Consider the following 22,332-nt stretch of genomic DNA (forward strand, 5'->3'; position numbering starts at 1 on the left):
TGCTCAGCAGTGTAGAGAGCATACGAGACACTGTATAGCACTGTGGACAGCATGACAAGCACTGTACAGCACTGTTGAAAACAGAGCAGATACTGTAAAGTACTGCTCGTAGCATAGCAGACACTGTATAGCACTGTAAACAACATAAAAAGCACCATACAACACTCCAGAAATTTAGCAGGCACTGTATAACACTGTTGAAAGCATAGCAGGCACTATACAGGATAAGGGGCATTGTATAGTAGATGCTTCACAGTATAGTAGATGCTACACAGCATTGCACAAGGTATAGCAAAAACTGTATAGCACTGTAGAGAGAATAGCAGGTACTGTACAGCATTGGATACAGCATAGCAGACACTGCACAACCATGTGGACAGCATACCAATTGCTATACAGCTCTACAGAAAGCAGAGCAGGTACAGTACAACACTATTATAAGCAAAGGAGACACTGTAGAGTATAGCAGATGCTGTACGATGGCAAATGGAGTACAGCATAGCAGACTCTGTATAGTACTGTAGACAGCATTGCAGGCACTGTAGTGTAGACCCCCGGTAAAAGCATTGCAGGCATTGTACAGCACTGCATACAGCAAAGCAGGCACTGTACAGGATAGCTTATACTGTACTGCCCTAAAGACGCATAGCATACACTGTATAGAGCTTTGCAGGGACTGGAAAGCATTGCTGAAAGCATTGTACTGCACTGTATAAAGTATAACGAGAACTGTACAACACTGCTGAAAGCATTGGGGGCACAGTACAGCTTACATGCTATTGGTAAGATGCTATCATACCAATAGCAGTTAAGCTGCTGTGCCGAATAGTGCAGATATATGTGTTTGTGTAATGGACATAAGGTCAGATAGAACGTTTTTCTGCATGGGCGCAGTACAGCACTGCAGACAGCATAGCAGGCACTGCACAGGATAGCAGATGCAGTACAGAACTGCAGACAGCATAGCAGACATATAGCACTGGTGAACGCATTGCAGGCAACATCCAGCTCTGCAAGCAGCAAAGCAGACACTACAGCACTGTAGAGAGCTTTGCGGGGGCTGGAAAGCACCGCTAAAAGCATTGCATGCTATGTACAGCATTGCATACAGTACTATACAGCACTCCAGACAGCATGGCAGGCACTGTACAAGATAGCAGATGCAGTATAGCACAATCAACAGCAGGGCCGGGCCGAGGCATAGGCTGGAGAGGCTCCAGCCTCAGGGCGCAGTGTAGGAGGGGGCGCAGAATTAATTCAGCTGTCATACCTAATTGTGTTTGAAGCAGAAAGAAATAAGAAAAGGGGATACATAGCAGTGACTGCAAGCCAGATAACTAGAGATTAAGGTATTGGGGAGGTTGTGGGCCCTGTGGCGCTTCTTAGTCTAATAGCAATCAGTGTGTGACGGCTGGGGTGGGAGGGATGGGGGGCGCACTTTGGTGTCTCAGCCTTGGGTGCTGGAGGACCTCGTCCCGGCTCTGATCAACAGTATAGCAGACATTAAATAGCACCGTACTATGCTGCAGACAGATCAGCAGACATTGTATAGTACTGATGAAACCATTGCACAGCACTACTGAAAGCATTGCAAGTGCTGTACAGCACTTGTGAAAGCATTTCAGGCACTGTACAGCTCTGTAGACAGCATAGCAGTTACTGAACAGGATAGGAGATATTGTTCAGCATGATAGACAACATAACAGACACTGTACAGCACTGTAGAGAGCTTTGCAGGTACAGTTTAAAGCATTGCTGCCACCATAGAGCACTGCAGACAGCACAGCAGGCACTGCACAGGATTATAGACAGCATAGTAGACTAGCATAGCACTAGCGAAAGCAGCGGTAGGGAACCTTGGCTCTCCACCTGTGATAAAACTACAAACCCCAGCATGCATTTGCCTTTATTAATCATGACTGTGGCTATCAGACTCCTGCAATGCATTGTGGGACTTGTAGTTCCTTAACAGCAGGAGAGCCAAGGCTCCCTACCCCTGAGCGAAAGCATTGGAGTAACAGTACAACACTTCAGACAGCATAGTAGACATTGTATAGCATTGATGAGCATTATCAGCACTGTACAGCACTACATGCAGCAGGATAGAAGATGCAGTACTTGTATATTGTATAGCACTGGTAAAAGCATTGCAGACACCATACAGCTCTGCAAGCAGCATAGCAGGAACTGTAAAGCATAGCAGATACTGTACGGCACTGTAGTCAGCATAGCAGACACTGTATAGCACTGCAGAGAGTTTTTAAAGAATTGGAGAGCACTGCTGAAATCAATGCATGCCCTGTACAGCACTGCATACAGTATAGCAGGCACTGTACAGTACTGTTGAAAGCATTGCAGGCACCAAAGAGCACTGCAGACAGCATAGCAGGCACTGTACAGAATAGCACATGCAATACAGCTCTATACACAGAATAGCAGACATTGTATAGCACTGGTGAAAGCATTGCAGGCACTGTACAGCACTGCAGACATGCATACCAGATATTGTATAGCACTGGTGTAAGCATTGTCAGCACTGTACAGTGTACAGCACTTTTGAAAGCATTGCAGGCAGTGTACAGGACTGCAGACAGCATAGCTGGTACTGTACTGGTTAGCAGCTAATGTACAGCACTGCACACAACATAGCAGACAATGTACAGCACTGTAAGCAGTCATGTAAGAACTGTACAACATTGCTGAAAGCATTGCATGCACTGTAAAATACTTTTGACTCTATAACGGGCACTTGATAGCAATGTACACAGAATTTTGCACCACAGTTTTTGGTGTGATTGTTTTTCTGTTTAATTTACTACAATTAAATGGGGCTTTGCAAAATGTATTTTTCCTGTGCACTGTGCGATTCGTAGTGCAAACAAGCTTGAATTGTCCTGTATAGCTACACAGGCAAGGCAGCAGCCATGTTCGGGTCCACACAGTGCACAGCACATAGTATATAGTTCTGGAAATGCAACAAGTCCTGTGTAGCAGTGCGTACAGCATAGCAATTATTGCCCAGCACCATAGATAGTTTGGTGCTGTGCAGCTGTACGATAGACAGTACAGGTAGTACCCCAGACTCTCTCGTCATTGCCAATTAGCAGGCATAACTTCATAGCTCTCGCAATGCTACTCTGATAAGGTGTGTCAACTCTGATAAGGCATGTTAACTTTTATAAGGTGTGCTAACTCTGATAAGGCATGCTATGTGGCTTAGTGAATCAAGCCCCAAGAGTGTTATCCACTATGCCACCATGTTGTCCCTATATACAACAAAAGGTGGTTTATGCAGAATACAGCATAGTCAATGGCACAATATGGAGCAGAGCACCCCATAGCATCTACTGTACATCTGACCTGTGTAGCATATTCCGTACATTGTGGCTAAGGATATATTGTAGAAAAGTGCAGATATTGTGTGATATAGAATTAATCATATGCAGCACAGCTGACATTTTTATATTGTATCAAAAGATAATAGCATTAGAGGTGTAGGTGCTTTTTAAAGCGAACCTGAGGTAAGAGTAAAAGGGAGGCTGCTATATTTATTTCCTTTTATGCAATACCAGTTGCCTGGCTGCCCTGCTGATCCTCTGCCTCTAATACTTTTAGCCATAGCCCCTCAACAAGCATGCAGCAAATCAGGTGTTTCTGTCAATATTGTCAGATCTGATAAGATTAGCTACATGCTTGTTTTTGGTGTAATTCAGACACTACTGCAGCCAAATAGATTAGCAGGGCTGCCAGGCAACTGGTATTGTTTAAAAGGAAATAAATATGGCAGCCTCCATATCCCTCTCACCTTGGATTCACTTTAAATCAGAATGTACTGTAGTTCTGTAAAGTATGGTAGAGCAGTTACTGAAGAGCATAAGCAGAGGATAGCCAACAGATGTTCCTGCCTTGGCCTGCACATAAAATGGACAGACCACAGGGAAGTATTGAGCGTAGATGTTGATAAAACTAGTGAGTGCCTACAAGGGTTTGGAAAGCATTTGTGCCATGAGCAGAGCTTTAAATATTACATAGCTTGGCAGGGGCATGTATGTCGATATTAGAGTTACTGTGATAAAAATGGTCACCTACAGGACAGGGATAGATTCATCAAAACCAACATAAAGAATATTGGAGGAACTGGTGCAAAAGTGAAGCAGTATCTCAGAGCAAACTATCATATTTCAGGTCACCTGAACTGATCACATCATTCTTAAAGCATGCCAATGTGTGAAGTGTGGGGATCTGATACTTACAGGTCTTTCCTCTTTGTTGAGCCTCTCTGTCTTCGGTTCCTGGGTACGAATAGAGCTAGTCAAACAGAAGCCAAAGGAGCGACGCATGCTCTGTCCACTCTACGCTCTCTGTATGTCCGCACTCCCGCCTTGGCTGTGTACAGAAGCCACAGACAAGAGTGTACAATGCATGTGTACTTCAGAAGTGCTGCTCATGCTGTCAGTTCAGGTGTGCTTCAACATAAATGGATTATTAGTTATCACTTCCAATACAGCTAAAAGGCAATGTTTTGTCATTTACTGCATAAAGTGATCCAGGTGAATCACAGTTAAAAGTGCAGCACAAATATAGGGGTTCTGTCAATAAAAAAAAATCTAATATTCAACTACTGTTGAATTAAATTAATAAAACATGTTTTTATGCAGGGGCAATGCTAAAAGTAAGAATTGTTTACTGACCTTATAAGATACACATATTGCTATGCATGTTAAGCAGTTATAGTGTGTCCTGCTTTGAAACAAGCTATTGCACCAGCAGTTTATGTACTTGAGGACATTTCAGCATGAAGCTGTCCAGTAGCTTAGTGCTGAACTTCTAGGTAAAAATGAACTGATAAGTCTGTACCGTGTAAAGCTCAAAAATGCACTGAAAGCTGCCCTGGCAGTGAGCATACTGTTCTCTTCTAGGCATGCAGAATATGACCATGTATACTGGAATCACAATAGTCCAAAAAATATGAATGTGTAAAAGTAACTGCTGCTTCCTGCCTGTCATGGGCAGACATCTGTATTATTTTCAACAGGCTTTGTACTGCCTCACCTGTGTATCATCATTTTTTGTGTGTTACCAGGGAACAAATACTCTTGTACAAATAAAACTTAATCTCATGCTTTTTTAAGTTTTGGATTTAACAGTCATATATTTTAGCGGTTTCAGGTTTTATTGGCCCACTTGGGACTGATTCCTTTTTTTTTTTTTGTGGTGATGGCTGCTTTAAGCTCAGTTTCCTGTTTAGAGGACATTACCCATATATTCCATATATGTCCAAAGCCAAGACAGGCAAAAAGGGCTCGAGAAATTTGGGCGGACCATGCTCCGCCATAGGCCAGAATGTGAATTATGGCTATAGCGGAGCTCTGACAGTAATTTGGGTGCAATCTAAAGATGTAGCCCAAATTACTATACAACAGCGTAATTTCGCCGCCAGCTATACCTGGCAGCCAAATGACGTCTTACCCCCTACGTCCATGTGGCCAGGAGGGGGAATATTAATTAGCACCGCCGGGACTTTTGCAGGAGCAGGCTGAGCGATTTTTCGGTTTTGCCCTGTGCCCTTAATTACATAAATGCGTACAAAGCATTGTATGTGTACTCAGTGACACACGGCTTAACTGTTAAGATGAGTGCAATGAAAAGAGGAACAAAAGTGGAGCAGTTTCATTTTAAAGAGGAAAGCTGATTGGCTCTCCACTTTTGCTTTACTTTTCCTTGCCTTGATGTTGATAAAACTGACAGCCAAGCTAGAAATTCAGATTGCCGACAGCAGAGTGCTTGCCATCACCAGGACAGGAAATGAAAGAAAATCTTTCCGGTGGGGACACATGCAGCAATAAAAATGTGACACAGGTTCCAATCTATGTGCATTCTATCCACCCTATACCATTTGTGTTGTGGTGGCTTTGTGCTATACTTTTCTTAAAGGTTCACTGTGAGAGGCTGATTTACATAATAATGTTAAAGAAAGCCTGAAGTGAGAGAAATATAAAGGCTGCCATCTTTATCCCTCTTTAAAATCAGCAGTTGCATGGTTGTCATGCTTATCTTTTGTACTGTTATACATTCATATCTGCTTTGGTTCATTGATTCAGAAAATGTTGGATGTAGATGATCAGCACAACAGCCAAACAAGTGGTGTATTTTAGGAGGCAGTCATAGTAATAGTATTTTCAATATTTCTCATGCTTAAAGGACAACTGAAGTGAGAAGGATACGGAGGCTGCCATGTTTATTTCCTGTTAAACAATACCAGTTTCCTGGCAGCCCTGCTGATCTATTTGGCTGCAGTAGTGTCTGAATAACACCAGAAACAAGCATGTAGCTAATATTGTCAGACCGGTAATTAATGTCAGAAACACCTGATTTGCTGCATGCTTGTTGAGGGTCTATGGCTAAAAGTATTAAAGGCAGAGGATCAGCAGAATAGCCAGGCAACTGGTATTGCTTAAAAGGAATTAAATATAACAGCCTCCACATCCCTCTAACATCAGTTGTCCTTTAAAGCTTACTTTAAGAGCAACCTATGGCAGGGATTTTCGGATGCAACATTACACAGTGTTTGTGGGTTTGTGGAAATTTGTGACATCACTTCTAATCATACAGCGCCATATTTAGATGTATAGAAAATTAACTGCTAGACAGAAATGTTTCATTGGGGTAATTCAGGTGTTCATATTTTTAAAGGACTGAAATATATTTAAATGATTTTATTCTGTGAGAATAAAATAGGAATGCCATTTCAACCGGTGCAGTGTTTAAGACCTCAAATGTGACATTTTTTCTACTGGATAATATTCATTAATCAGTATGGACCACAATTGTCTAATTCTGGTTCTCATCCGAATTCTAACTCTAATCTGAAACTTTTGTTTCCTTGGAATACTAACTGCAGCCATAAATACAATATTAACTCATTTCAGTAAAAACTGAAATCTCTTTATATCATTCCTTTTAACTTGTACTAAACTTTATCTCCTAACTCCAGCACTCATTTCTTCCACCTTTTGCTTTTCTTCTCAGCTGCACCGTCCGCCCCGTCTCTCTTTCCACTTATTTCTTGCGACACATCTCAGGGAGCGGGCGTCACCCTTGGTTGTCTGGCCAAAGATTTCCTTCCAGAGTTGATCGACTTCAGCTGGACAGATAAGTCCAATAACAGTTTTTCCGGAGGCTTCAAGAAGTACAGTTCTATGTTGCAGCCTGGAGGCACCTATGCAGCCACCTCCCAGATCACAGTGCCATCTAACAGCTGGGAAAGTCGGGACCCATTTTACTGCGTGGCTAAACATTCTCAGAACACCAAGGCTGTCGAACTTGTGAAAGGACAAAGTAAGCATCTTACATTTCTAATGTTTTATTTTTTCCTTATTTGAATAGCAAAAACACATTGGGGCTGATTTACCAAGGCACAAAAATCTGCTAAAAAAATAGAGCAGTTGCCCCTAGCAACCTACCAAAATTTTGTCACTTAAAGAGGAACTGTAGCGAAAAGGGGGGGGGGGGGTAAATCAATACATGCAAAGTGAGTTGTTAAAAAATTGAAGAGAAATCAAGAAATTATTGATATTTGCCATGTAATTTGCTAATATTGTTTGATTCACAATCCACCTGCATTTAATCATCTTTACTACTGGCAGGAATGAAAAAAAAAATCAGACAACACCAACTCCCATTATCTATAACCACACCCCTTAACAATGCCATAGGCTAAAAGGTTTTTTTTTTAAATAAATATACATATGCTCAGAGGGAGATAATGGTTGCTTTGCAGTTGGAAACAGCTATTATGTATAAAAGTTATTTCCCACAATGCAATGAGGTTCACAGACAGCAAACTGTCAGAGCCTAGGTCCTGACATCACACTGTGAAAGGGGATTCACCAAAATATCAGCCATTCAGACCCCCCCTGATGATCTGTTTGAGAAGAGCTGCTGATTGCGATGAAGTTCAATCCTGAGTTATGGTTCCTCTTTAACTGTTGAAATCTAATTGTTTGCCCTCGGCAACTGTCTTACTTTGCTCCAGTTTAGTTGTCGTATTATTGTTTTGATTAATCAGACTACCGGTGTCAGATAACACTTCTGCTAACACCTCAGGTTTGAACAACAAATTTCAAATGTAGTTTTAATGTGCTAATTTGCTTGTGTGCTTGGAGCATACTTATTCACTGAGTCCAACGCAAACCACCGCTAAACACGGCATGCAGGATTTTTGAAAACCACACTGCTACAAACTACATGGATCTGAAATAGACATAAACAGTCAGCTTCCATGCAATGGCAGAAGGTGTGTGTGTGTGTGTGTGTGTGTGTGTGTGTGCGTGCGTGCGTGCGTGCGTGCATACGTGTGTGTGTCCTAGATTAGCTGGAAAATTCATGATGTCTTGAGGAAATAAGTATATGGGAGTTGCCATTGTAATTTTCTAAGGTGCTTCTTCCCTGGTTTAAATTGCTGTTTTTTGCCTTCGGTGACTGACCAATGCAAGCCAGGAATTCTACTCCACTCTGATTTGATTGGCTGCCTCCTTGTTACAGACAGGTGACTTAGAAACTATTAGCATAATGAGATCAGGCTGACAGCCATACACTCGCATATTTAAAAGGTAATAAATGAGTACATTATTTTTCTTTCAGATTTGCTTTAACTCGGCCTGTATTACATCTCTGCACATAAAAGCATCTATTGCTTGACCTCGTGCAAAAAGAATTTGACTGCAAAAGCATTCTGTCTAAACAGCTAAACAACTTTTTCCTCATAATTATAAAAGATTTATAATCAGGCTACAGGGACCACATTAGATAGTGGATGTGAATGGTTGTGCTTGTGAAATACAGTATTTCAACTAACAAACAAAACTGATGACAAAAGGTCAGACTCAGCTAGCTTGCTAACTTTAACAAAGTAACTTTTGTTATTAAAAAGGACTCAACCAGGTATTCATGCAGCAAGTACTTAAGACCTGATCCTCTTAAGAGTCAAGCCCACTCAGTTTTTTAAATTACATATTACTTAAGCATTTGACACATAATATGAACCAGTGATGATCAAATGTTTATCAGGCCACTGAATGTGTCAAGTAAAAAAAGAAAAACAAAATTTGTTAATAACAGTTGTTAACAGTTAAATCTAAAACTCTAAAGAGATGGGCCATCCTGACTTAAAGTACTCCTTACCCTCTTTCCCCCACCCCTTAATTTCTTAATATTGTTTTGTTGCTGGGGCTGCGACTAGCACACAGCACCAACCTCCCCCTTCCTGTGCCCCCTCTAACTCGCATTCTGCTCATTCTACTCAGACTGAGGCAGAATGTCAAATATTATCGGGAAAGAAGTGACAGTTCTTCCTCCCTGCTGTGTGTACATAACTCCGCCCCCTCCACCTGCTGCTTTAGATCCTTATGTGTTACACTGCACACAACGCGCAGAGGAGCTGCGCTGTTTGTGGACTTGTGATAATTGAGATCGGATATTCTTCCGACCTGAATTAACATGAGCCCACACACAGCGCAGCTCCCCTGCATGCTGTGTGCAGTGAAACACATTGGAAACTAAAGCAGCAGGTGAAGTTATGTACGCACAGCGGGAAGGAAGAAGTGTCACTTCCTCCCCGATAATATATGCTGTTAGAACGGGCCAAAGGGGGGTGCTGGATCAGAAAGCATGGTGCTGTGTGCTGTGAAAGCCACACAGCACCAGTAGTAAAATCATTTAAAAGTAAATCCCTACCAGGTCAGCAGTACTTTAAAGTATATTGCTACAATGAGTGCATTTGGGATTGCTCCATACGTTGCTGATGTGTTCAATAGAATTCAAAAGACTTTGTGAACCTGTATACTCAAACGTCTGCTCTCCTGAACAGGCCCAGACCCCAGGACGCCGATAGTAACCATACACCCTCCAATGAAGGATGATCTTGATGCACATCGCAATGGCACCATTGTGTGCATTGCAAGTAAATATTTTCCTAAACCTGTTGAAGTGAGATGGGTGAAGAATAACGAACCAGTTGCTCTGGATGTCAAAACAGAAGAGGCGGTTTTAGACGGGAATGGAGATTTTACCACTACATCCTTTATCACAGTGTCCAAAAATGAATGGGAGTCAGATGCAACATTCTCATGCCAAGTAAAGCATCCTGCTTCTGGCTTCACTGACATGAGGAATACAAGCAAATCTTTAGCACATGGTGGTGAGTTCCATTCATTTTTTTTTTTTTTGTCTCACAAAATGTATGTTTTGAAAAAAAAAATTCAGAATGAATTGGATAATTTATTTTGCTTTGTGACCTCTTGTTATACACAGGACAGGTTTACACACAAATCTTCACATCCCTCCCTATAGTTGTGACAGGCAAGCCAAGTTGCTAGCTAATGGCCTCAGGTGTGGATGTTGGTTTGTAGATTCCTGCAAGTTCCTCACTCAGGATATTGGCCTAATAGTAGGTGTGCCCTGCATTCCACATGAAAAAGCAATGTCCTCTAGATGTATATAGCCAACCATCAGCTTAGGTTGACACATGACACAGTCTACACGGAATAGTAATGTAGTATAATACAAGAAATGTGATGATAGTGAGATGGGAAGCACAATAGAGTAGTGGTTAGCACTCTAACCCTGCAGTGCTGGATTTCTGGTTCTCCATCCCAGCCAGGGCACTATCTGCATGGAGATTGTATGTTCTCTCCATGTCTGCGTGGGTTTCCTCCAAGCACTTCGGATTCCTCTCACATCCCAAAAACATACAGATAAGTTAACTGGCTTCCCCCTAAATTGGCCCTACACCATGATACATATACTACACGATACATACATAGACATACTGTATGACTATGGTAGGGATTAGATTGAGAGCCCCTCTGAGGGACAGTTAAGTGACAAGACAACATACTCTATACAGAGTCGCCGAAGATGTCAGCGCTATATAAATAATAACAATAATGTCCTCTATAATCACGTTATGAATCAAAATTCAAACGCCAACTAATTTCTTGCTAAAAGTGATTAAAAGTCCTATATTTGACAGGGCTATAAAAGAATGCCATAGATCTTTAAAATGTCCTGACGGATTTTAAATAATACCCATTTCCTTCCTTAAAGGGACTCCGAGCTCAAAATAAAAACAAAATTAGTACTCACCATGGGCTTTCTGTAGCCCAGTGTAGGTCGGGAGGTTCCCCGGCGGCGTACTGGCTCTTCTCCCAAGGCCTGTGCTGAAATGGCTTCCCGGGTGTCGGGCTTCTTCTTCCGCATACGTCACGTATGACTTCACACGCTGGCTGCCTCTCACGGCGGCTGGCGTGACAGTACGGCGCATGTGCGGTTTAACCGTGCATGCTCCGTACTGTCACGCCGGCCGCCATGGTGACACAAGGCGGCTGGCGTGTGAAGTCATACGTGACGTATGCGGAAAAAGGAGCCCGACACTCGGTCAAGTGTCGCAGGGCTGGCGGCCGGGAGCCGCTGGGCAGTCATTTCAGCACAGGCCTTGGGAGAAGAGCCAAGACGCCGCTGGGGGACCTCCTGACCTACACTGGGCTACATTGATACTGCCAACTGGGCACTGCGCTAAAACTTTTCACAGAGTGAAATGTATCCTTAGGTTGGTGCTGTAGGATTAGTTACCATAATATTACATATTTTAGCTACATATTACAATGGAGTAGTAGAAATAATTGTGCGCTCTAATTAAGAACAATATTTCAGTTTCAGAACAACATATCAGTTTTTTTATGGATGTATATCACAGAATATTCAATATTTAATCTCCATGGCTGCTCATACACACTTATTTGAGAATATCTTAGAAAGTGTGCTGATTATTTAATGTTTGACTCATGAATCTTCATTAATGTGTGTCATTTTATCACATAAATAATGACTGCTCTTTTATTTAGAATGCCAATCATCTTCAAGTGACATCTCAGTGTATGCCATCCCTCCATCATACGAACAATGGTATTTCGATAAAAATGCACCTCTCACCTGTGTTATTTCAAATATGGCCACTAAAGATGGTTTAGAAGTCTCCTGGTATGTGAATAATGAACCGACACCACTTCCCACTAAACTGAGTGATCCAGTATTTTACGACAACTATACATATACCATCTCAGCTACTGCTACAGTGTGCCCTGAGGACTGGAATCAAAAGACTTTCCAGTGCAAAGTGAAGCATCCTGACCTTCCTGGTCTGAAACAGGTTACGCTCAAGAAAGAGAATGGTACGTTTGTACTTAACTTTAACAGCGATAATAGTCACTATGTAATGATATTATCATGGATGCCCATCTGTTTTAGTGACTTTTATTAAGAAAAAGTCATCTATTAGGGCAACCGAGCACCATTTATGAGGTGTCCTGTTCCACAAAAGCAGTTCCATAGAACATTTAGTGCATTCATTACTTCTTTGTGGTCTTCTTTGACTCACAAAGTTAAAGTGAATGGGAACCGCATTTTTTTAAAAATGAAGCAAACACTTACCTAAGGAGAGGGAAAGCTCTGGGTCGTATAGAGCCTTCTGTCTCCTCTCTCGGTGCTCTCTATCCTGTGCTGGCTCCCCCCACCCCCCCTCCCCCGTTTCAATCCCCCGCCGAAAGGGTATTTGGAAGTCTTCGGGAGCCGTGTCCTCCCAAAGACGTGCGGCTCCATACTGCACAAGCGTGAGCGTGCAAGTGAGCGTGCTAGCGCAGGCGCAGTACAGGGCCACCCTTCTTCAGGAGCACTCGGGCTCCCTGAAGACTTCTGAAGCTTCCTTCGGCCGGGTAAAGCAGTATTTGACTAATTTAGTCAAATACTGCTACCGGGCGAGCCAGCACTGGAACGGGGGGGGCCAGGAGAGGAGCGGGAAGGCTCTATAGGACCCAGAGCCTTCCCTCTCCTTGGGTAAGTATCTGTCTCATTTTTTTAAATGCGGTTCCCATTCACTTTAAAGGAAAAGTTTGCTCAGATGTTAATGTTTGCAGAGATGTTATTATTTTAATTATTAGGACAGATACTATGGGGTGGCAGATTTTAAACCGGCCCTTGCTGCCTGCCACGAGTGTGAGAGGCAGATGCCGCCCAGCCCATCCCTGCGCCTGTACTCTCTCCCTTTCTCCGGGTTTATTTACTGCTGTTACCCATACGGCAGGGAATACCAGCGACATAGGCTGCAATAAAGCTGAACACCACACATACACACAGCGGGAAGGCAGAGAGTAGCAGGCAGCCAGCAGGGGCCAGTTTTAAATGTGCCACCCTGTAGAAGTGTAAAACTCATTGCTGAAGAAAGACAGTTAATGTAGTTTTTGCATGCCATAGTCAGTTAGTAATAATGGTAAGAAAAGCTCTTAGGGCTCTTTCACATTAGGGCAGATTTTGTGCGTTAATGCAAACGGCTAACGTTTGTGTTAACCAAGGTAAGGTGAAAGTCCATAGACTTTCATTTTACCTTTCACACCCGACGCTGCGTTTCGATGCGTTGCGGTTCTGACGCACCCGGGCGCAGTTTTTCGTCCAACGCACCCGCGAGCCAGAGTTTTCCGCCGGGTTTAATTACCTGCTACCGCTGCTGATTGCGTCGCACCACAGATACCCAACGACACGCCACAGGCAGACAACGCGTGCAGGAGAACGGCTCCTGCACGCGTTGTCTAACGTGAAAGAACCCTTAGGGCCCTTATCTACATGCTGCATCACCACGGTTCAGATGCAATCAGGCAGGGAAGGGGCCTAACTCCATTCTCTGTCTTCTACTTCCTCTTCCATGGAGATCGTGAAGGCGCAAGAAGTAAAAATATTTGAGAAGTGTTTTCTTCATAGAAAATAAAATAATGGTTTCAATCAGAATATTGATTCGATTTGGTAATACTGATGAGCCTTGTAGACTTGTAATGAAATGTAATGGCTAACAAGGCCGAATTTATATGGTTTCCACCCTTAGGTCAAGTATGTTGGGGCACCCCCTCCAGCAGCCCCCGCTTTCATGTGTAACATCCATGTGCTTCAGCCCCTCTCTTCTTTGTATAGCTCCTTTGGACATCAGCTTCGCTATTTCATGTGTTTCTCCCCATTGTCAGCCTTCTCTTCCATATGCAGCAACCCTTATTTCATTTCCAGGTGCCCCTTTGGGCTGCTGCCGCCCAAGGCTCGGGCGCTTAATTTGATTATCTGTGCAAATGACTCTTTACAAAGCAGTGAGAAAATTTGAGAAAAAGTTGAGGTCATTCCTACAAGCATAGAGCACCAGTATATAATGCACTTAATTGTGTTCAGAAGCCAATATCTTAAGACAAGAGTAAAATCATTAAAGCAAGTATATTATATTATTGGCCAAGGGCCTTTTTAAGACATCTCAAGGAAACTTTGGTGTAACTATATAACCACTGCAACCTTGTGCCCAGGTCCATTTAACCGGCTTGGGACCACGGATGTAAGATTCTACGCCGCACTCTCGGCTGTCCATCTCTGAGGTGTCATAGAATCCGCGGTCCCGAGCCAATCATTGCTCACTGCAGTCAGTGATTCAGCTGTGACAGCCGAGCTTCCTGCTCTCAGTAAAGAGCCAGTTTCATTGGCTCCTCATCAGGGGATCGCTGTGAGCCAATCACAGTGATTACAAACGCTGGAATGAAAAAAGGCTCTGGTCATTGGGGCCAGAGTCTGCCGGTCTTTATTGAGTCAAAAGCATATTTTACTACCAATTCAAAAATCTTAACACCCATTTATTTAGTCATGCCCAAATAAATTCCATCTAATACAAAACGTTGACGTTTACAGGTGAATTGGGTGGCAAAATTTGCGGTGCCTGGATCTCTCCAGCCAAACAAACTGTGCCCAGTTCACAGGACTGAATAATACCAATCCCCATTAGTACATTAGTAGTCAGTGTCTATAATCTAAACCTAAACACTCTTCCCGAATTTTCTAACATTTTGTTATTCTTTGCTTCCCAGGGGGTAACGTAGAAGCTCCAAAAGTCTATTTATTTCCGCCACACCCAGAAGAATTAAGTAAAAAGGAAACTGCAACCCTTACATGCATGTTAAAGAACTTCTACCCAGGGGATGCATTTGTAAAATGGTTCAATGAGGACAACGAAAATATAACTGACAATGTTATAACCACCGGAGCTATAAAAGAGCAAGACAAATACTTTATGTATAGCAAATTAACCATCAGCACCTCAGAGTGGAATGCTGGGAAAAAGTTCACCTGTATGGCTGGACATGAAACACTACCACTAGGAGGCATCCAAAGGACCACTGACAAAACAGCTGGTAAACCATCATCAGTGAATGTGACCCTCGTTATGTCTGATTCTTCCTGCTAACAGCTTTTTAAACAAAGACCAGATAGTTACTCCTCTTGTTGTTCCTTGTTTAATATATAAAAGAAAAAGGAAGGAGAAGTGTCATCCTGGTGTTTGTTAGTCTTTGTTTTTTGTATATTATCGCCAACAATCCCTCTCTGCATACTGAAAAGTAGAAATAAAAAATCAATTTATAAAACTTTTGTGTTTATGTATGAAATGTGTTTGAGTTGTGTGCTTTAAAGTGGAGCTAAGCACTAATACTAACTGCTGCTATTGCTGTGTCATTGTGCTTTGCCAGGTAGCAGCCTTCTGTGCAGAGACAGTACCAGTGATAAAGTGATGTATGTGGGTACTGCTCACAGTTCATGGTTAATAATATAAGAGTGGGGACATCAGTGTTTCAAATCTTCTAAAACAATCTCTAAGGTAAACTTGTGAGTTCCTAAAAAGAAAAAGTTAGATACTTACCTCAATAGAGGGAAGTCTCTGGATCCTCCAGAGGCTTTCAACGTCCTCCTCCAGACCACCGCTACTGAAGGCGTGCTGTCAGCCTGCACAGTAGCATGAAGCCACTCATGGTGGAAAAAGCTGAGCTTGAGGTGCTCCATGCTACTGCACAGGAGTGCTCTATGCTACTGCACAGGAGTGTCTTGCATCTGTACAGTGTGGCTCCATTGATTGACAGATGGGAGTGTGGTCATGCAGACCATCTTTGACAAGCCCTTATCAAAGAGATTTGGGTGTCCCAACGTTGGTATGGTGAAATGGATGGGGGGGGGGGGGGGGGGTAAGCCTTTGAATAATCTTGAGGCTTCCCTATACTGAGGTAAAGATTTTTACCCTACAAGTACACTTTAGTAATCAGCATAGACAAGCAGTCACCCTGCCTAGACAAAACTAGATTTGGCATGCTAGAGAGTTGCCATGGGTGGGTGTTTCTGTTGGGCAGTTGCTAAGCAACAAAGTTATGCTTCTAAGCAGATGTTTTGCAGTATCACCTGACTGCTTAGGGAAACAACCACACTCTAGTGAAGGAACTAAAATAACCAAGGATAAAAAGCCTTAAAAACCTATTGTAAACTACACTTTTCATATACATTTCATATTTCACTCAAAAATTCTAAAAATGATGCATGTAAAGCACATTGAAAGTAACTCCACATAATAATGTAAGTTTTTAGATGTGTAAAACAACAGATACTTGTGTGCCTTGCAGAGGCGTATCTAGAGGGGTGCAGGTATGAGTGACAGGGAGGCACAGCCATGGGCTTGTGCCATGTGGCTTGTGTCATGGGTGCGACAGCATCATGGGTGCCATGCCTCCTGCTGTGCTGCGCCCAATGCCTGCCCCTGTGCCTCCCTGTCACTCGGGACCTCAGATCAGATTAATGCTGTTATTTGGGTAACATGTCTACTTAATTTATGTATGTAGGGCTCACTTGGTTTAGTTTTAGAAAAGAGGACAGAGAGGAAATAAGATATATGTCCAAAAAAGTAACTATAGCAGTACCACAAGACAATGCTGTTTTCAGAGTGAAAGGGGGCTCTGACTGGGGGGAGGGGGGACATTTCAGTGTTTGCCATAAGCTATATATTACCCAGATATGCCCCTGGTGCCTTGGCAGTAATTCTTACGTTTCCCTTTGTAGTTGAGTAAGTAGAGGGGGTACACATTTAGCAATGCATTTGCATTGAATATTAGTAGATTTGCTCTACGTTTGCAATGTCTGCAGAAGCTTGTTTTAGAAGGCGAATTCTGGATTATCTGCCCTGCAAGTATGATCCTGGAGGGACATTAAGCAGGCACAAAAACAACTTCATGATTCTATGCAACTGTTCTAGACGTACAGAGGGGTCCTTATGTATCCCACTTTAGCTTTAGCCTGTATCTTAACAAGGAGAGTAGAGTAGCGCAGAACTCTTGATCACGTGATGGATTTTTAATGCTCACATTTGTTGGAATCACTTCCTGCTGTAGCATATAATCATCTCCTTCAAAGCCTTTGAAATCTGTCACCTGATCAAGCTGACTGCGCGCTTCTCCATGACCTCAGAAATACCTAAACAACGCTAAATGAGAGTGTAGGACAATATATACTATACATGGGAAAAGCAGCCAGACTAAAACTCTACACTCACCTCACTATGTGTAAAAATAATTAAAAGGACACTTAAGGAAAGTAGGAAAAGCCATTTTTTGCAACGTCTATTGTCCTTAAATGAGGTTTAAATGACTTAAAATGCTGTACATCTGTAACACATGGGCTCTTCATAGTAAACAAGAGTCAAGAAAAATATATACTATACAGTATCTCTGTCTATTTGATATTAAATAGGCATTTTCTCAGAGTTTAGATGGTTTAGAACTGGGAATCAACAGCAAATATTTTAAAAATAGATTTAAAAAGTTCAGAACATTTTTTCATATTAATATTGAAACAAAACATGGGCTTTTTGATTAAAATGTATGTGAAGATCTGAAAAAAAGATCCTTTTCTTGCTCTCAACCTTTAAAACCCTGTCTGACATTTTTAGAGGTCCACATTTATAAAAGTGAAAGTAGGTTTAGTCCCATTACAAAAAGGATTTGAAAAGCTGGGCACCATGGTACCATCATTTCCCATTGCATTAGTTTGCTACTTCTCAAATTCAGAGTGTGGTAAGACATGGAAGTCTATGGCCACCATGCAAGCCTCTGAGACTGTTTGCCAGGTCTAAACTAATGGTACAATGGAACAACTGACAAGGCCCCTTAGGCTTTCACTGCTGTGGTTGTACAACCTTTAAAGTGGACCCGAATTAAAAATACAAGATTTCAGAAATAAAATCTATTTTCTAAATCATAATAATAAATAGCAGCCTTTTTTCAGCTGCATGATGACAAATATCAAATATTTTACATTTATTGGAGGAACCCCTCTCTTCCTTTCATATTGCCAGGACAGAATCCGGCAGACTGGCAGAGTAGGTGGTGTCCGGTAAAGAAGGAATTGCTAATGGCTGCCCCCTGTATAACCCTAGTTATGAAAAGAGAAGGGTGAAAAGCATGCACTGAAATGAATGCTCATAGGCTTGAAGGAGTGTTTATTTATCTTTGTTTGTGTCAGAGTGCTGCAACTAAATATTTTGAATTAAAAAAATGTTTGGTTTGGGTCCGCTTTAAATATTGTTTCACTTCAAGTTTTGTCACTGGCAGCCCCCACTAATGTAACATGAATATGAGGTTTTATGTGTGCTAATGGGCTTACTGTACTAGAGCAGATGTGTGACATATGTGGAAAAATCTGTGCACACTGGTAACAACACAAGTCAAGCTGCATATTGTAGCCAGTCAAGTACTGAGATGCAGTGCAGGCAGGGAAGAGGTTAAAGCCAAGTTCCAATCAAATACCTTTTGGTTTTTGGATAGAGTGGGTAAGGTTCAAGTTGCTCTTTCTCTGTCCTCATTGGAAATAATTACACACACACACACTTCCTGTCCCCAATACCTTTCATAATCTGCCATAGTCATATAATGAACCCTGGGTGTTCTGGAGACAAGATGTAACAGACAAAAATAAACACTTGACAGTAGTTCTAGTTCTTGCCTACTCTACAAGTGCCCTATCTGCTGCCGTATCTGTCCCTGCAGAGTACTATTACCTGCTTCCTGTAGAGTACTATTACCTGCTTCCTGTCAGAACACAAAGTGAAGAAGGCTGTCTGAGATGTGGACATGCATGAAATCCCATAAGTGGTTCTAAGCCTTTGCCATTCTTAATACAATCATACTTTTGATTGGATTGCTTTAGGTGCTTAGTTAACTGTTGAATGGCTGAGAAAAGGTAATATGCAGCTGGATGAGTTCTGTTTCAATGTGCACACAGGAATCAGGTATTGGAAGGCCCCACAGAGCTGTGGAGGCAGGCATGGGCGTATCAATCACCGCTGCTACCCCTGACATTGCAGGGGGGCCCAGAGGCTTTAGGGGGCTCTGCCACCTCCCTCTCCCGGAGTGTAGCCCATTCACTCACAAAAAGCATGTGCAGAAGCGTGTGTAATTATTTCCTGCTTCCAGAGGCTGCTTCACAGCAGAACACTCTCTGCTACCATTCCCAGCTCTCACTCCCATGGGGTTCCGAGACCAAGGGGGACCCATGCTATAATTTTTGCAGGGGGGCCCTATCAAGTATAGTTAGTTATAGTTATAGTTTAAAATACTGTAAACACATTCAAATAAGAAGTACATTTCTTCCATTGAAAAATGAGCCATAAATTAATTTTCTCCTATGTTGCTGTCACTTTATAGTTGGTAGTAGTAATCTGACAGAACCGACAGGTTTTGGACTGGCCCATCTCCTTATGGGGGGGGGGGTCTCAGGGCTTTCTTTATTTTCAAAAGCACTTACTGAATGGCGGTTGCTCCGTCCAACTGCAGCGAGCACAGAGGCTGGCCAGAAACTTTGCATAAATCCTTTTCAGGGAGTATCTTTATAAAGAATAAAGGCAATTTTTGAGAATCCCCCATGAAGAGATGGACTAGCCCAAAACCTGTCAGTTCTGTCAGATTTATACTACCTACTGTAAGTGACAGCAACATGGGAGAAAAGTAATTTATGGCTCATTTTACTCTGGAAGAAATAAACTTCCTATTTGTATGCGTTTACATATGTTTTAAATGTTAACAGTAGTGGTCCTTTAAACAATACTTGTGGCAGGGCACTGTTAAGAACACAATTGGAGTGAGTTCCTTTGAGGCCTCTTTCACAGTGCGACGTTAAAGTCGCACGTTATAAAATATTTTAATGCAGAGTAACGCACAGCAATGCAAACTCTGTGTGACATTCACAGTGCACACGTTGCGTTAGTGTGTAACGTGTAGCGTTATTAGGAAGTGCTGCATGCTGTGCGCTTAGCAATGATTCTGCTGCGTTATGTGTGTTGCACATGCTCAGTAATGTTTTATTTTTTTGTTTGTTTTTTAAATGTTCCACATGCACTGTTTTCACTCCATAGCAAATACATTTTCTAACGTGCGACTTTAACGTTGCACTGTGAAAGTTACATAGTTACTTGGGTTGAAAAAAGACATACGTCCATCTAGTTCAACCAAAGTGTATGTGCATTGCGTTAGGGCTGCGTTGTGTGACCTTAACGTCGCATCAAACGCAAAGCCCTACTGTGAAAGTAGCCTGAAGGTATCTGGCCTTTATATAAAACACTAATTTAGGCTAAAAGTGTGTGTGTGTGTGGGGGGGGGGGGGGGGACAGTAGCAGAATTGAGCTTTCTTTCTTGATCAAATCTCTTACATTTTCTCTTCACTTAGATAACATTATGTCACTAATGCACATAGTTATCTCACCATGCCAGAGCTGTAGAATGTGCTGTTTCTGTGGCATAGGTGCTGCTGTCTTGCTTTCTGCAAATATAGAATGGGCTATTCCCTGCATCTCCCACTAACTTAGTTTTCACTTTAAACACATGACTTCTGCCTGCAATGCTCCATACACCATACGCATGCTAGATGAGAATCGGCTGAGGCGGCAACAAACTCTGCCGATAATCCAGCATGTGTACAGCAGCCCCCGAAGGCTGCTTGGCCAATGATCCCCTGGGTCAGTGATCTGCAAATTTGGCTCTCCAGCTGTTAAGGAACTACAAGTTCCACAATGCATATGCCTTCGTGAATCATGACTGTGGCTGTCAGACTCCCACAATGCATTGTGGGACGTGGTTCCTTAACAGCTGGAGAGCCAAGTTTGCAGATCACTGCCCTGGGTGGATCAGTTCAGCAGAGTGAGGGCCAAGGGTATTGTTTTCCCCTCTCACCCTCCCCACCATTTTACATCACTCCCGTGCAGCTCCATCGGCCCTCTGCCCCCCCTGCATTGCAACAGAACACATTGCTAGCTTGCAGGCTAGCTACGCATCTGTACAGCCTTGGCCCAGCAGTGTCACTCGCGGGATCTGGTCCTGGTCCCCACCGAGCGACATCTATCTAGCATGTGTACAGCCTTAATGTCTCTGAGATAACACCACTTACACAATTGGGGGTTGGGGGGAGAGGTTAATGCAGAGAGCAGCTACTGCAGCTGACTACTAGCAGAGTTGAAAATACAGGAGACAAGTATTTATACTCCTCTTCCACAAGAAAATATAAAAATACCTTTAATTTAAAAAGTGACCTTCAGGGTTCCAGTACACTGCAAACCTGAAGCGAGCTGTAAAGGGAGAGTTAGATACTTACCTATTTAGAGAGGAGGTTATGGATCCCATGGTCCTCGCTGTGTCACCCCCTTCCAGCACTACCCCCCATTCCAATTTTACACCTTAGGGACTCCTCCAGAATGCTTCAGAAACACTCACTTCGTGAGTGCTTAGCAAAGAGAAGTGGATCTGTACTTTGCAGGCCTGAGCCTGGACTCACACAGGAGCAGTACAGATTTGATCATCTTTGGAAGTACTTGGGGACATATTTCCAAAGCCTCCCTGAGGAGGGCCAAAGATGTATTCTATCCTAACATTTGTATAGTGCTTTTCTCCTCAAAGCACTCAAGAGCTGCAGCCACTAAGGGCGCTCACAAGAGCCCATCCTGCAGCGTTAGGAAGTCTTGCCCTTGTGAAAGGCAGAGCCCCTAACCAGTACACTTGCCAACCACCTCCTGCTGTTAAAATAATTTCACTGGGGGGACAGCAGGGGAACAAGGACAAAGAGAGGACCGGAAAGGTTCTATAGGATCCAGACCCAAACTCTACATAGGTAAGTATCTATTTATTTATTTATTTTACAGCTTGCTTCAGGTTAACTTTCAGCACACCTTTAGGGCTCATTCACATGAAGGGCATTCTTGCCCTTTTTTGTATTATTTATGATAGACGTAGCCAAACAGTAGTAAATAAGTTTCAGTGAAGTGAGCAAATTAAGCATTTTCCTTTGCAAAATAAATGTAAACAACCTAAACTATTCTCAGCAAATAATATATATCTATTTTAAAAAAGTAAAAAAAAGGTATATTTAAATGTACTAGGTAAAGCTGCAGTAAACTAATTT

The 22,332-nt window shown here is 42.5% G+C and overlaps 2 protein-coding genes and 1 gene segment (V, D, J or C); all 3 read left to right on the forward strand.

Moving 5' to 3' along the window:
• The window catches only part of LOC137521936 (immunoglobulin mu heavy chain-like), a 956,922-nt gene that overhangs the window by 684,495 nt on the left and 250,095 nt on the right, over positions 1-22,332 (forward strand). The window lies entirely within an intron of this gene.
• Positions 1-22,332, forward strand: part of LOC137521952 (Ig alpha chain C region-like) — a 328,184-nt gene that overhangs the window by 4,240 nt on the left and 301,612 nt on the right.
• LOC137561934 (uncharacterized) overlaps positions 3,828-22,332 on the forward strand; it is a 101,593-nt gene continuing 83,088 nt past the window's right edge. The window contains exons 1-5 of the mRNA XM_068273283.1: positions 3,828-3,969; positions 7,030-7,338; positions 9,869-10,198; positions 11,904-12,230; positions 14,943-15,266. Coding sequence (XP_068129384.1) covers positions 3,828-3,969; positions 7,030-7,338; positions 9,869-10,198; positions 11,904-12,230; positions 14,943-15,266 — 1,432 coding nt within the window. The remainder of the gene's footprint in view (positions 3,970-7,029; positions 7,339-9,868; positions 10,199-11,903; positions 12,231-14,942; positions 15,267-22,332) is intronic.

The sequence above is a fragment of the Hyperolius riggenbachi genome, chromosome 1 (assembly GCF_040937935.1).
Source record: "Hyperolius riggenbachi isolate aHypRig1 chromosome 1, aHypRig1.pri, whole genome shotgun sequence".
NCBI classification, from domain to species: Eukaryota; Metazoa; Chordata; class Amphibia; order Anura; family Hyperoliidae; genus Hyperolius; species Hyperolius riggenbachi.